At 44.8% G+C, this 15,309-nt stretch overlaps 1 protein-coding gene and 1 non-coding gene across 2 annotated transcripts in view; both read right to left on the bottom strand.

Moving 5' to 3' along the window:
* Positions 1-5,557, bottom strand: part of nsd1b (nuclear receptor binding SET domain protein 1b) — a 48,723-nt gene extending 43,166 nt beyond the window's left edge. Inside the window, exons 1-2 of the mRNA XM_061739268.1 lie at positions 5,402-5,557; positions 3,621-4,510 (exon numbers count right to left, since the gene is read on the bottom strand). Of these exons, the coding sequence (XP_061595252.1) occupies positions 3,621-4,493 (873 nt within the window). The 5' untranslated portion in view covers positions 4,494-4,510; positions 5,402-5,557. The remainder of the gene's footprint in view (positions 1-3,620; positions 4,511-5,401) is intronic.
* Positions 5,558-14,750: 9,193 nt separating this feature from the next.
* trnav-uac (transfer RNA valine (anticodon UAC)) lies at positions 14,751-14,823 on the bottom strand. The gene has a single exon. It is a non-coding gene; the product is annotated as a tRNA-Val (tRNA).
* Positions 14,824-15,309: the final 486 nt, after the last annotated feature.

Genomic DNA, 15,309 nt, shown 5'->3' with positions numbered 1-15,309 from the left:
TGACGTGCAGGGTTCGCCCCCAGCTATGACAACACTGATACGTAAACACTGTAGTCCAACCCACTAAAAATTATAAATACGGATTATTTAATACCTGTTTGGAGTTATTTCCTCTTTGTATTTATTGCTAAATGTCTGCACAAGGATTTACCATGTTTTGGGATTTCCCTACTTATGATAGTTCACCAAAAACCTAGTGCCCCTCTTTTTATTCCCTAGATTTTATTGCATAAAAGCATGATAGTGGATCCTAGTATTAGGCAAAAAAAAACTAATTTTTTTTTTTTTTAAACTGTGAGGTATTTATTACCGAAGAGTATTAGGGCTAGGCAGGAGAAAAATAAAAATAATATTTTAGAGGAAGATTTTTTTTTCATTATGCACTTCAAGAAAAAAGTCGAAATGTCGAGAAAAAAGTCGAAATGTTGAGAATAATGTTGAAGTACAATTTCGAGAAAAAAGTCGAAATGTTGAGAAAAAAGTCAAAATTTCGAGAAAAAAGACTAAATGTTGAGATTAATGTTGAAATACAATTTCGAGAAAAAAGTCAAAATTTCGGGAAAAAGTCGAAATGTTGAGAAAAAAGGCGAAATTTCGACTTTATTCACGAAACTTCATCGGAACATTAACATTAATCTCGACATTTCGACTTTTTCTCAACATTTCGACTTTTCTCTTGAACTGCACAATAAAAAAAAATCTTTCCCTCTCAAATATTTTTTCTCTTGCATGGCTCTAATACTCTTCCGTAATTTATTCACCAAAAATTAAGACAAAAAAGAAAATAATAATGTGAACAATACTAAGTACCTCCCTAACGTGCTGTAAGAATGAGGACAGTCAGCTGCAGCCTACATCAGCAGGTGGGCAGAGCTCTATAAAAGTTTGCTGGTCTGGACCAATCATGAGTGTGTTAATACAATGTCAAGAAGGAAAGATATAAGCACTCGTCTTGGAGAAGCAATTACTGCCACACATCAATCTGGAAAGGGCCATAAAACCACTCCCAGACCAGAGCTCCATGTTCAGAGGTGGGAAAGATCCTTCACAGGAGGAAAGCAGTGAAGACAAGCTCCAGTCTTCCCAGGAGTGGACTCCTAGGGCCAGATCATTCAGTGGTCTGACAAATACAACAAAAACCCCCATGCACCCTGTCTCAGACCCTAAAGAGAGCATGTTTAATGTAAATCTCCATGGCAACACAATTACAAGTCTGAACACATAGGTCTGAAAGGGCTGCCGGGCCTCTTCTGTCCAAAAACAAACACTGAGGTTCAAAATACTAGATCTGAACAAACCACCAGAGTTGTGGGACAAGGTCCTGTGGACGGACGAGGCCAAAGTAGAGTTGTTTGGCCTCAGTGTCCCGCTCCATGGTTGCAGAACTCCCAACACGGCATTTCGGTGGAAACATTGCTCACCACGGACAAGTACGGCGGTGGAGGAGTGATGGTTTGTGTTTTTGTTTGCTTGTTTTCTTTGCTGCCGCAGGACCTGGACAGCTCGCAGTCACCGAGTCAACCACAGACTTCTACGTATGCTCCGCTTGGTTGAAATTAGGTCATAAAACAGCACAATGATCTGAAGCTGACGGGTAAAGCTGCATCTGAATAACTGGAAAATAAGAGATTCACGGTGTTAGAGCCCATTTTGTATTGTGTTGTGTTCCCCATTTAATAGCTTCTTTGGGTGTGTCAATTGTTGTAAAGCCATTTTTGCACAGTAGGTGGTATATGGAGTTTGGGGGAATAGGTTTCATAAAGGTGAGGCTAATCATGGGCAGGTGTGCTGGTTTCCGGTGAGCAGTTTTTTGACCGTCTTAACTTTGGCGTCGCCTGGAAAAAATAAGATGCACATTGAATGGGTGTACAGACAAATTCTACGCTACATGGGCCCTTTTTTTCTCTTATATTAAGAAGCTTGATTTCCCTGCAGTTCCACAGTAATGTTATTTCTCCTAGTTCTGTGCGGATATTTTTATTTTTTATTTTATGTTTTACTTGTTTTTACTCTGCCGGATGGATGTGAAGATTAGACAGTCTAGTAAGGATCATGATGTGCGCCTATATGGCGAATAGTCTGGTTAGGAGGATTCCGTTGTATTATCTGGTCGAACTGTAGGTAACTTAGTCAAGGCGTATTGTTGATGTGTTTCTTTTTTTTTTTGTGTGTGTGTTTTGTTTTTTTAGGACTGTTTTTGTTAATGTCCTTTACTTAAGCATTATAATTCATTTGTGCATTTATACTGTTAATGTTTGTTGTGCCAAAAATTCAAATAAAAATGATTAAAAAAAAAAACTTTGGCGTCGCATTGTTGCAGTTTTTGGTCTTACAGCTTTACTGATTTCATGCAAGTTATAGCTTTATAAGTGCATGTAGTTCTCTGCATAGAAAGGAGCTCATGCGTACAAATAAAAACCCTTTTTTGAGCATCACAGAGGATGTTTATAGACAATCATTCATTCAGCTGACATGCTGCCGAAAGAGACGTGTCATCGGTAAATCAGCGCCTCAGTGACTTGTAGGTTTTTTCTTGTTTGTTTGGGTCAAATCAAGTCAAATCACAACACAAGGTTTTGGAATTGCCTAGTCCAGTGGTTCTCAAATGGGGGTACGCGTACCTCTGGGGGTACGTGAAGACACTCCAGGGGGTAGGTGAGATTTTGAAATATACATATATTTAAAAAGTAGCTTCCATGCAAAAATCCTTTAAAAATATATATTTCATAAATAATTGAGGAAAATATAAGTCTAAATTCATAAAATTAATTGTATCTTCAGGAATAGGCTATTCAACTTATTATCCTAAAACCCCAGAGTATCCCCCACACCAGGATGGTTCCATCTAACCTGTCAAATGCCACCTGGCTTCACCTGTCAATCACTTGGACCAATGATGGAGTCGTGGTTGAAGCATAGCAGCAATATTTTTATGTTTAATAAATCAATTACTGATGGCACAATGCTCTGTTTTAGGTCTTTTTTTTACAACCAAAAAGCTTTGCACTGGTTAGGGGGTACTTGGCTGAAAAAATATTTCACAAGGGGTACATCACTGAAAAAAGGTTGAGGACCACTGGCCTAGTTGAAGTCCAGACCTCAGCACGATTGAAATACTTCGGCAGGACCTTTTTAGGGGGTAGGGAAGAAAAGAAGGGCGAGTGAGGGAGAATTGGGATTGGGCCTAAGAGGCCTGGGTGTACAACTAAAACGCTCAATGTACTGAAGCAATGTTGCAAAGTTGAATACACCTAAATTCCTCAACAAATAGCTGTGATTTGAGAGACTGAAGTCCCACAGGACATGGCGACTGTAAATTATTCAAATTTTTCAAATTTTGTTTGCTTAATTTCTGTTAAATAATGGAATCGTGAAAAAAGTTGGACGTCATCTGAGGTTGTAGTTGCCTAGTGGTAACACCCACTACAACATGTATAAGAACATGACAACAAGACACGATTAGTCTTTAGTTATACAAGATCAACGTCACGAGAGGTGCTCAGCATCCTGCAGCGTGCTCGTCGTGGTGGTACGTCTTTTGTGTGTGTCACATCTCAACACAAAAGAAAGCAGCACATTCAAATCAGATAAGTTTACTACGGGTAATGAAGGTAACTTGCCACTGAGCGCCTTGAAAGACTATCTTCAAACAGGAGCAGCTCGGAGTCGCTTTCCCACTCGTCCTCCGAGCCGTCCCAGTATCTCCTGCGCTGACCGGACGACTGGGAGCGCGTGACCACCTTGGCCGATGACGGCGCGGCGTCCTTGGAGTCCGGAATGACATTGTTGGGAGGGGACTGAGAACCACTCTCCGTCCTCTGGTTTTTGTTCGGCGTGCCTCCGCCGGCTGACGCGGCTCCTCGTTCTTCGTTGTTGACCTCATCCTCAAACAGAGAGGACTCAAAGTGGAGTAATCCGTTCGCAAAGGGGCTGCTGCTCTCCAGGGAGAAGGCCGGGCTCGGCGGGCCTGAGAAACAACCCTCGCTCTTTTTCTCCAAGGCGGCAGAATCGGTACAATTCTCCCCGGTTGCGTCCGTATTCCCATTTTGGACCTCGGCTTGCTTTCGTCCGGAAGGAGAATGAGCAAACTTCTCGTTTCCGGGAGTAATCAGAGAGCCGGGATAATCTCTGCAACCATCCCACGAGTCCCTTCCCTTCCCCTTCTCCTTCTTCCGTGGCCCCCACTCCCAGCCCCGCTCCGGCTCCCTGGCCGGCAGGACCAGGTCGGGCTGGCTCACCATGGTGGTGAGATGCTGCAGCCTCCTCAGAGGGCTGTAGGAGGAAGACGAGGGGGACAGGGAGGAGTGGTCCATCTGTGAGAACCCATAGACGGACGTGCGCTTGAGGGAGGAGGCGGCGGCGGACATGCTCAGGCCGGTTGCGTGACCATGTCTTTCTGCGGGGCCGGAGTGGGCGGACAGGTCACGGGGAGAGGTCAAAGGGCAGCCGGATTGAGGAGTCTTCCTTCCAGGGCCTGCGTGAGGCCCACTCATGCTGGCATCGTTCCTCCCTGAAACATGAAAAAAGATCAAAATAATGCATCACCAATACATGTCAATGTTCCTTTAAGACCTACAATTACAATTCTGTAAGTACAGTAAAATAAGAAAATGCATGTTTCTATCATTTCCTGTTAATTCAATAAGCTGTCACAACATCGCTGCAGAATCATCATCATCATCAATGAGACATTTTCCGAAGTGGGATAAGAGAGGGGGGGAAAAAAAGAAAAAGCAGAGCTCAGACAGACACAGACAGACATGGAGACTGCTAAACAACAACCTGTACAAATTGATGTGAAAATAGAAAGGGAAAGAGGCTCACTGGCGTCGCACTGGTCGTCCTAAAGTGAGATTTTTAGCCGCACCGAGCCGCGGATCCTCTCACAAATGTTATCGCGATACGATCAAAAAGGAGAAAAAATGACATCCAAACGCGATAAGGTCAGCGTGCAAACCCAGCGACATGGACGCGGCGCGCACACGGCGCTGAGCGGCAGCTACGCGCTTATTACGCGTCATGTTAGAATAAAACCCGCGGGGACGCGCAGGGACGCGCTCCTGCGTGTGCGCGTCTAACCTCGCGAGTGCCCGACACTGTCTAATTGCTCTGTGTGTGTATGTGTGCACATATGTGTGTGTGTGTGCGTGTGTGTGTGTCTGTTGCATGCGGTGGCGTAATGATTGCACGACACACACACACTCACACACACATGCATAAACGCCACAGGCGTCATGCAAAAGCCCACGACACACAACAAGTCCAATGCGCACGCACTGACACTGACAGACACGCGTCCGCGGGCTCTCTCCTCCGACCCACTCGGGGCTATGTGTGCAGAAAAACGAGAAAATCAGCCACAAAAAGCCACAATCCGTGGGATCCGACGCGAGAATCTTACCATTCCGGCGTCGCCCACCGCGCCGGCGGCCCCCGCCCCGCTCATCCTGCCCTCCAAAGGGGCCAATTTCAGATTTTTTGAAAGCGGATGAGGAAAGTCCCAGCGGCACTACTACTAGGCCTGGATCCTGTGAAACGTACCCACTCTCCCTCTCTCTCTCTCTCTCTCTCTCCCTCCCACCTCCTCCTCTTCCTCCCTCCTCCTCCTCCTCTTTTCTACATGCGCTAAACCCCCGGACCAGCGGCCCCCTGGATTAAAAATTCAGGCGTATTGTGCTCCTCCGGTCGACACTCCACCCTGCCTTTGGCTTTTTGCTTTTTTTGCAATAAGTACAACTTGAATAATCCCTGGTCCGCGGACGGATGCATGCATGCCCTGCTGGCTGTTTCCTGCCTGCAGACTCAGGCTTGCCTTGCCCCCCTTGAAAGTCAGTCTCTCTGCTTCTGCTTGTGCTGCCTGTGCGCACTGTCAGTCGTCACCACTGTCTCCCTCCCCAACCGGTCCACGGCGTGGAGCACAAGAAGGGGGCCGTAAATCTCTTTTTGCAAGAAGAAGAAAAAGGAAAAAAAAAAAAAAAAAACCCCAGCTAACTGAGCTGACAGTCGCCAAAAACCAACACCAACAAAAAACCCACCACACGTCACCTTCATGCATGGAAGAAAAATAAAGAAGCGGCCCCGCCCTTCTCCTTAATTAGAAGCATCAATTATTCACCTAAACCACGCTGCCGTGATATGATCAATTACATTGTCATATGCCAAACTTGTGGCAACAGCTGGCGTTTTCCTCCACGCCACAACCACCAACCTTCACCCATACCACCCCCCCCTAACCCGAGACTCTAGGCGCACGCATGCGCCTGGAGATGAGAGATTAGAATAGACAAATTAGATCTCTCCAAAAATGTCCCCTTCCACCAGCAACCTCGCCCGAGATATAGCAGTGAGATGGTTGCACTCTACCCGGAAAAAAAACACAGATCCTTTCATGAGGCGAGTTGCTGTGTGAGGCTCTGGCTGCATGCACACCCGGTCTCGTCAAAATGGAGTCCTCCAGCCTTAGGGGAGAGGAAAGAGAGAGAAAAAAAAAAAAAAACAGGCCACAAAGTGTTAATATATGCTCGATATAAAGTTCACCCATAAGCCCCGACTCTCTGAGCCATAAAAACGCACCTCTCCTTTTTTTCTGTGGAGCCCCCTCAGCCCGCTGCTGTGCGTCTTTTTCTTTACATGTCATGCATCCCAAAGTCACTGTCTTATGAGCGTTTGTGCCACGACAGGAGAGGGGGGGACCGAGGCTCTGTTATACTGGGCTATGTGTGTGTGCAAGTGCGTGCGTTTTATGTGTGCCAAACGCAAAGTCTGACAGATAAAACCACAAAACTCAACCGTCGATCACCACAAAAAACGGTTCGGTTGTGGGGTTTTTTTTAGTGCAGGTTGGAGAAAAAAGCAGCCTGGCTGCTGAGACTGAGAGACACGGAGGTGGGAGCTGGAGCAGGACCGACGCATGCAGCCGAGCTGCGGGATTCCTCTGGCACGGAAACCCCTCCGTGTGTGGAGGTCCTTCATATGCGACATGTCACCGAGGGCAGGGAGAGTGGACGTGGGGCGTGTTGCAAGTTTTTCTCAGTGTGAAAAATACCAGCCCACACACACATGAGCACATTCACACACATTCACACGCCACCGTGCAGGCGGCGGGTGGCGGTGTGGGAGAGACGGCGGCTCAGCCCGACATGGCCGCACAGACTCTCACTCAGACCGGGCAGATCTGATCATGAGGTGAACCTCGGCCACTGCAGGGTTCGGCGGGGTCATCGACGAGACACGCAGGGCGACAGAGAGCAGACAAAACCAGAAAAACCCAGCCAAAACGATCGTTTTCGTTTTTGCAGTTGAACACACGTCCCAACAACCTCCTTCCACCCGCTTTGATTCTGGGGAGGGGGGGTCGCGGAGAATTTGGGAGCGTTTTCACACGTCGCCTTTAAATGAAAAAGGCGAGCAAAGGCGAAAATATGTATAGGTTTTTACAGAAAGACAGGAAAGACATGTGGGGAGTGACGGCCGGACGGGACTAGGCCTGCTGCGGGTTTGCGCAGCGCAGAACAGCGCCGCGCTCCGGCGGCGCGGCGGGTGCGCTCCGGCCGCCGTCACCGCTTTACAGACGTTTCCTCTCATCACTTCCTGCTGCCGCATGTCGCACAAGCAGCCTAAATACATTATAATCCTAAACAATATTGTTAATAAATATTTAAAACAGCTCACATTCTCATTGGTATTTGTCATTCTCATGACAAATACCCAGTAATACAACTTTGGGAGATGAGGGGCAAAATATCTGCAAAAATAATGCAACAATGCATTTTTTGGCTCAGTCAGTTAGTAACGCCCCGGTCTGACCTCACCCCCTCATTGCAATACATAAATTACCAATTCTAACTCTAATAATTATTCCTGGCATTATCATGATATATTGTTTCATAGTGTATTATTATATTAAGTTATGAAATCTCATGGGATGTTAAACAGTATATAATAGTATTATAATAGTATTATTATATTGTTATATAGGCTACTATAGTATGGTGATATAATTTTGTTATATGTAATAATATTATAAAAATTATTATGTTATATTAAGATATTAATATATTATTATGCTATATTTATCTTATATCGTGCTACACCACTCTATATGATAACTATATGATAATTATCTATTTGTTTACTTATTTATTCTCTAATATTCTCAATTTATTTATGTACTTTCATCATCTTATTTACACGCGCACACACACACACACACATGCAAACACACACTTAGATACATATCTTTGTAACTGATGTCGTCTTTTGTCGCTGTTTGCACTGTATGTTAATAAATTTAAAAAAAAGAAAAGTTAGTAAAACATAGTCTTTGCCACACAAGTAGCTGTTATCTTCCTTTCCTTTCCGGTTATATATATATATATATATATATATATATATATATATATATATATATATATATATATATATATATATATATATATATATATATATATATATATATATATATATATATATAACTGAAACTGAAATCAGATTCAAACTGAACTGAAATCAGAACTTTGCAATTTTAATTAAAGTGACATAACAGTTAATTGTATTTACTTATGGAGTAGGAATATTTGATTAATGCAAAAGAGACACACAAATAACCAACTATCAGCCAGTACCAGGTTTGTGAATTATTGATAATAATTAATAATCACTGACAGGGATCTGATACAGCTCCCATTCATCTGAGATTGGGACACTGAGACACTGAGATTGGGGATTGGGGTATTTGGAGCAGCACGGGGCTCAGCATCCGATCCAGGGGCAATATGGCTTAAGGCTGAATTATGGTTCTGGAGATGGGATTCATGTGGTTCTATACCCTCTTCACAATGGGGAACACAAAGACCCAGTGCAGATAGGAACAGTTGGAGTACATAAGGCCTTTTAAAAATCTCGTGCAGACACATGAAGTTGGCCTTGTGGGGTGATTAAATGTGATGTTGACTCTTTTGATTCATGAATGATGTCTCACTTATACTGAACTAATACAAGTCTTCATAATTGGACACACCATTATATGAAGACCAACTGTTAAATGGTGTTCTTTGCAAGTGCATGTGTTTTCATGACACGTATTGAATAAAATTAAAGGTCAAAATAATGCAGCGTTAAACCTTTGTTGAGACAAATAAGTCTCTTTCACGTCTGAAAACCTTAAATTCCTGTTGGATAAAAAAGAATATTATGATGGTTGTTAAAAACTTTGTCAGCCTTCCATGAAACTCGTACTGTGTCATAAAGTCAGTCATATTTGTGCTTCACTCTGGAATTGTACATTGACTGCACTTGCAGTCAATGTACAATGTGCAGTTTCTGGTTTAAAGGTATAGTTATTGATCGTATTCAAAAACATTTATTGTTATACTGGGTGAAATGGTCCTTCCAGCCTGAGAGTAGCCAGTGAATAATGTGTTCAGAAAAAGGAAAGAAAAACATCTGACCTCTCTGACAGCTTTAATCCTGTAAAAACTCTGACCAATCTGTTTTTTGCGCTCCGAATGAAACGGATTGGCCAGAGGACCAGAGAATTGGCAAGGGGGAAAGAACCAATCAGATGCCTTCATTTTAAGTCCCGCCCACGCCCCCCTCTGTCCCATGCGCGCACTTGTCTCTCTGCTTTGGGCCCCCGTGTCCACTTCCCACGGGACCTCCTCGGCTCAGACTGTCCCAGTGTAACCCCAGTATGGGGGTCCGTGGCAGACCCCCAGTTGCGGAGCGCCGGTGCGCCGGTGCGCCGGGGCAGAGCGCCGGTGGGGGTGGCGGTGGCTGCGGTGCCCTGCTGCAGGCTCTGGAGCCACGGCTACGGCGTAGTCTACGGCGTAGTCTACGGCGTAGTCTATGGCGTAGTCTACGGAGTAGCCTACGGCGTAGGGTACGCGGCGACGCGCACCATTCTGCGTTGGTGTAACGCGGAACCATAAATCAGCCTTCAGTGTGTGCTCTGTGTGCTGTTCTGAGCTTCTCTGTTGTCCTCATTTTGCCGGGACGTCGGGTCCCTCCGCCAAAACACAACTTTTGCGGTTTGCGTTCATTGTTGTGTCTAAAAATGAAGCGCAGTGCCCACCCAATCAGAAACGGTACAGATATTCTGTGATATTTTTTTATATTTATAAAAAAATTAAATTATAAAAAAATAAAGGATCCCCCATAACTTTGATTGGGTGGGCAGGATGCACATTTGGGTAGGCACAGCCCATCCCTGCCCCCCCCTAAAACCGGCCTTGCTTACAGGTGAATGAGACATGGGGTAGTTTTGTTGAAAATGTGCTGTCCAAAATGTCCTGGAAAACTCGACTCCTGCAAATGCGTGTTCCCCAAAGTTTGTGGGGGCGTGGCTTTGGACGGAGCGCTGACGGGAGGGGGAGGAGGGGGCGGGGCTTACAGGAGGTGCCACTTTCAAATCTTGCTAGCTCTCCAAAATCAGAGACTATACCTTTAATATGGGGGTAATGTGATTGGAAGAATGAAGGCAGTGAGACATATGAAACAGACCGTCTCATGCCAGGGTTTCGGGTTTTCTTCAGCATGCAGATTTGCAATGTATACAAGTAAAATTGGCGGCAGACCGCAGAGGAGATGTTGCTGCACCAGCAGACCCCTGCATAAAAGATTGCTGAAGCCACCACCACCGAGACATAAAAAGGTATTTTGTAGTGCTCCCTGCACTCAGAAATACAACCGGTCTGTAGTCCTGAAGTCTTCTGGGCAAGATGTCCCACACAGAATGTCTTCCCCAGTTGGGGAACCTTCCCCAGCTCCAGGACAAACATGCACAGCAATATGCTGCACAGCTGGTCCGCACATGTCTTATGAAGCCTGCAGCTAATGCCGTCTGGGCTTGCAGCCGTCCTTGCCGTGGTCCTGCTGAGCTCCTTCCTCACCTGGGATTCTGTGAGGGGCGATATGGGGTGAGGGGAGCGGTAGCTGGTGTGAATTGGTAGGGGGGATGTGTTGTTGAAGGGCGGGGAGCTCAGGGCCATGCAAAGAGAGGTGTGGCTGGAACAACTGGCGGTGGGAGCAGAGAAGGGGGTTGCAGCATTAGGGAAGGTTCCCTGGTGTACCGTTCATCATATCTGCTCCACATGCAGAAGGACCTGGGTTTAATTCCCAGTAGAGGCTCTACTGGGCAATGGCTCTACTGTAGAGCCATTGCTTTGGATTAATGAATGTTGTTTCACTTCAACTGAACATACAAGAGTTGTAATTGGACACTCAGCCATTGTGTGAATACAAACTGTTAAATTATCTGTTTTACAAATTATATTATTTTCACAACACCTATAGAACAACATTGAAAGTCAAAATAATGCAGATTTAAACTGCTGATGAGACAAATGCCATTCCAATTCAGAAAGTCTGAATCTCCAGTCAAATAAAAAGGTTATCAACTTTTTCAGCCTCACATCAAAATCATACTGTCTCATAAAGTCAGTTTGACTAGCTTTTCCCCCCTGGCACCCTGGCATGTGCAGTTCATGCATCAACATCAGGCTGATATAAGACAGAAGACCAGGATCAGGGCAGGATCACACTAGGACAAAGCTGCAACATGGGTTATGGCATAAGTTACAAGGCTACAACACTGAATAAGTAACAATGATAATTAAGATAACTAAATTGTGCACTCTGGCACAATGAAAAATTTTAAATATAAGCATAAGGACTCGTTTACTTGACACTATATGGTACATGCCAAATTTACTGCCTTGATAGATCTATGGGAGTGATGAATTATCAGCATCTGATACTAATAAATGCAAATGTAGACTCTAGGATTACAACTTTCTGACTAACACATGTTTTATATGAGCAATTTGCAAATTTGAGGGGATTATGCACTAAATAAACTACTGGGGATTGAACCAAGAACCTGACCGCTACACTACAGACCCCAGGGCAAGGTCACACATTTAATCCAATAAACCCAGAATTTGAACTTCAACTACTGGCATCAAATTGATGTGAGGTTGAAGAAGAAGGTAAAAATCATCATGAAATCCAACATCTCTCACTGGGGTTTCAGGTTTTCAGTCTCTGGCAAGAACCTGGCATACTCAGAAAGAGATAATGTCTGGAGTCTCATGTCAATGATGTTCAGACACAAACGGTGGATTGTGGGTTCATTGAATCAAATGTGTGACTTCATCACTATGAGATTCTGTATAAAAAGTTAGTAACCATCATCGTAACCCTAACCCTATCACAGGTTTGTTTAAGTAGGACAACATTTAGGTCTGTAATACACATTTTGGTAGAATATGATTTTAACGCTCCTGACAAATTAATACTCAGGTGTCTGACTAGACATGCCCATATTTTTGTTTTTTCAACTCATCAATGGCTGCTGTTAATTCAATGTGATCAGGGGTAATACAAGAATGTAAACCTGTGGTTCTATGTCGGCAGGACATCACATCAGAGTCAGGTAAACAGAGTGAAGGAGGTGTGTGTGTCATGATTTACTCAAATTGGGGTTCGGACTTTACTTTGCACCTGGAGTTTTTGCCTGTGAAAGTGTGCCCCTTCCCCAGGAATACAGCTCGGTGATCATCGCTGTAGTTTATATCCCTCCGCAGGCTAATAAATCTTGTGCTCTGGACAAGCTGTTTGAAATAACAAGTGGACTGTTGAATGATGGGCCTAAACCAGCCATTATCGTTGTTGGAGACGTCAACAGGGCTAACATGAGGAATGTTCTGCCCAAGTATCACCACCATGTGAAATCTCACCTCCTTCCTACTCATCCCAAGCTGCAGGCAAAGACTGAGACAGGAAAAATCAACTCTGAGGTCAGTGGAGAGAGGATTCTGTCTCCCTCGCTCGGCGCTGGTTTGAAACTACGGACTGGCAGATGTTCTGTCCTGTGGCTGAGGGTGACATCAGTGGATAAACTCATACCGTTTAATTTCAAATCTTCTGCTGCATAGAAAACATCATCCCAAGGATCACCATTAACACTTTGCTAAATCACAAGCCCTGGGCCAATGGTGCCAAACACTTCTCATGCACATTTGAGTTTAAAGGTATAGTCTGTAATCGTATTCAAAAACATTTATTGTTATACTGGGTGACATGGTCCTTCCACCCTGAGAGTAGCCAGTGAATAATGTGTCCAGAAAAAGGAAAGAAAAAAATCCGACCTCTCTGACAGCTTTAATCCTGTAAAAACTCTGACCAATCTGTTTTTTGCGCTCCGAATGGCACGGATTGGTCAGAGGACCAGAGGCTTGGCAGGGGGGAAAGAACCAATCAGATGCCTTCATTTTAAGTCCCGCCCACGCCCCCCTCTCTCCCATGCGCGTATTCGTTACGTCGAAATTCTTGCTGGAAAACTTCACACACTCGAGTCATGTTTGCTGAAGAATGGCGCAGAAAACGAGAAAACGCAGCCAAAAATACCACCTCCCCAGTATGGGGGTCCGTGGGGATGGAGGCGTCTCCATCCCAGCGAGGGCGGGGCGCGCCGGTGTGGGTGGCGGTGCGGGTGGCGGTGTGGGTGGCGGTGCGGGTGGCGGTGCGCTGCCGTGTGCTGCCGTGCCGTGCAGGCTCTGTTGCCACGGCTACGGAGTAGGGTACGCGTAGCCTACGGCGTAGGGTACGCGGCGACGCGCACCATTCTGCGTTGGTGTAACGCGGAACCATAAATCAGCCTTCAGCGTGTGCTCTGTGTGCTGTTCTGAACTTCTCTGTTGAGCTCATTTTGCTGGGACGTCGGGTCCCTCCGCCGAGACACAACTTTTGCGGTATGCGTTCATTGTTGTGTCTAAAAATGATGCATAGTGCCGACCCAATCAGAAACGGTACAGATGTTCTGTGATATTTTTTTAGATTTATAAAAAAATGAAATTATAATTATGGGCAGGACGCACGTTTGGGTGGGCACAGCCCACCCCTGCCCCCCCCTAAAACCGGCCTCGCTTACAGGTGAATGAGACATGGGGTAGTTTGGTTGAAAATGTGCTGTGCAAAATGTCCTGGAAAACTCGACTCCTAGAAATGCGCGTTCCCCAAAGTTTGTAGGGGCGTGGCTTTGGACGGAGCGCTGACGGGAGGGGGAGGAGGGGGCGGGGCTTAGAGGAGGTGCCACTTTCAAATCTTGCTAGCTCTCCAACATTACAGACTATACCTTTAAATGTTGAGACGCAGATGCGCTGAAAATCTTCAAATATGGCTACATTCTCTCACATTCACGTCTACATCTCATTCTCTCCCCTCCTCTATGGCCCGATGACCTATGACTGCTTGGCCAAACACACTGCGGAAATTTGCAGATGACACCATTGTCTTGGCTCTCGTCTCTGACAACAATGAGACTACAGAGAGGAAGCTTGTGTCAGGATGACAGCCTCCCATTCAATATAATGAAAACAGAAAGTGAAAATAACTGGCTACTTTTAACCTTTAAGTCTGTATCATAAATGTCTTTCCACTAAAGAAAACCTAAAACTCCGGTGAGGTAAAATGGGTGTTAGATGATGGTTATGCATCAACCTCATACTTGCTTTTCACTCTGTACCTGCAGTGAAATACAAGCAGCGATATATATTTTTTCTCATAATGTCCCTCTTCATCAAATATAGTCAGAGCAAAATGATTCTGCTACAATGAGTTGTGTGAGAGATGGCTGAATGTAATTTAGAAATAAAGATCAGGAGAGACAAACCACAGGGAAGTTACTGTGGTTCCCCTCCTATAATACCTTTGTAGGGCCACGTTAAGAATGTGGCCAGACAACAACAGATTGGTTCCACTGGGGATTGAACCCAGGACCTTCTGCGTGTAAAGCAGACGTGATGACCACTACACTATGGAACCTTCACACAATCAAATCTTAACCACAATCAAACATCAGGCTGATGTGTGACTGAAGACGATGAGGCCATCCAATTTCTCTTATTGGGTCTTCAGCTTTTTTTTTCAGCATGCTGATTCATAGATGGATCACACCCAACTATGGTGAAGCTACAACATGTGCTCTGGCATAAATGAAAAGACTACAACACTGAAGCATAAATGAAGGTGTCACATCAGCATTTAATTGTAAGAATTCAGCCCACACAACAAAACTGACTGTAAGAATAAGGGCTCAAATACTTGAAGATATAATACATACAGATTTCATCTCAAGGCTATTTTACAATACAGTTCATTCATTTAAAATGATTCCAATTAATGCAAATCCAATAAAATTACAAACATAATTATTGCTTTAAGGAAATCGACAAATTGTATCAAAACTTTTCTTTGATACAATCCCTTGTCCTGAGCAAGCACCAAGCGACTGTGGAAAGTAAAAACTCC

This window comes from Cololabis saira, chromosome 14 (genome assembly GCF_033807715.1).
Source record: "Cololabis saira isolate AMF1-May2022 chromosome 14, fColSai1.1, whole genome shotgun sequence".
Classification (NCBI taxonomy): domain Eukaryota; kingdom Metazoa; phylum Chordata; class Actinopteri; order Beloniformes; family Belonidae; genus Cololabis; species Cololabis saira.
The sequence above is the reverse complement of the archived record's forward strand: the minus strand, read 5'-3'. Positions and strand labels throughout refer to the sequence as shown.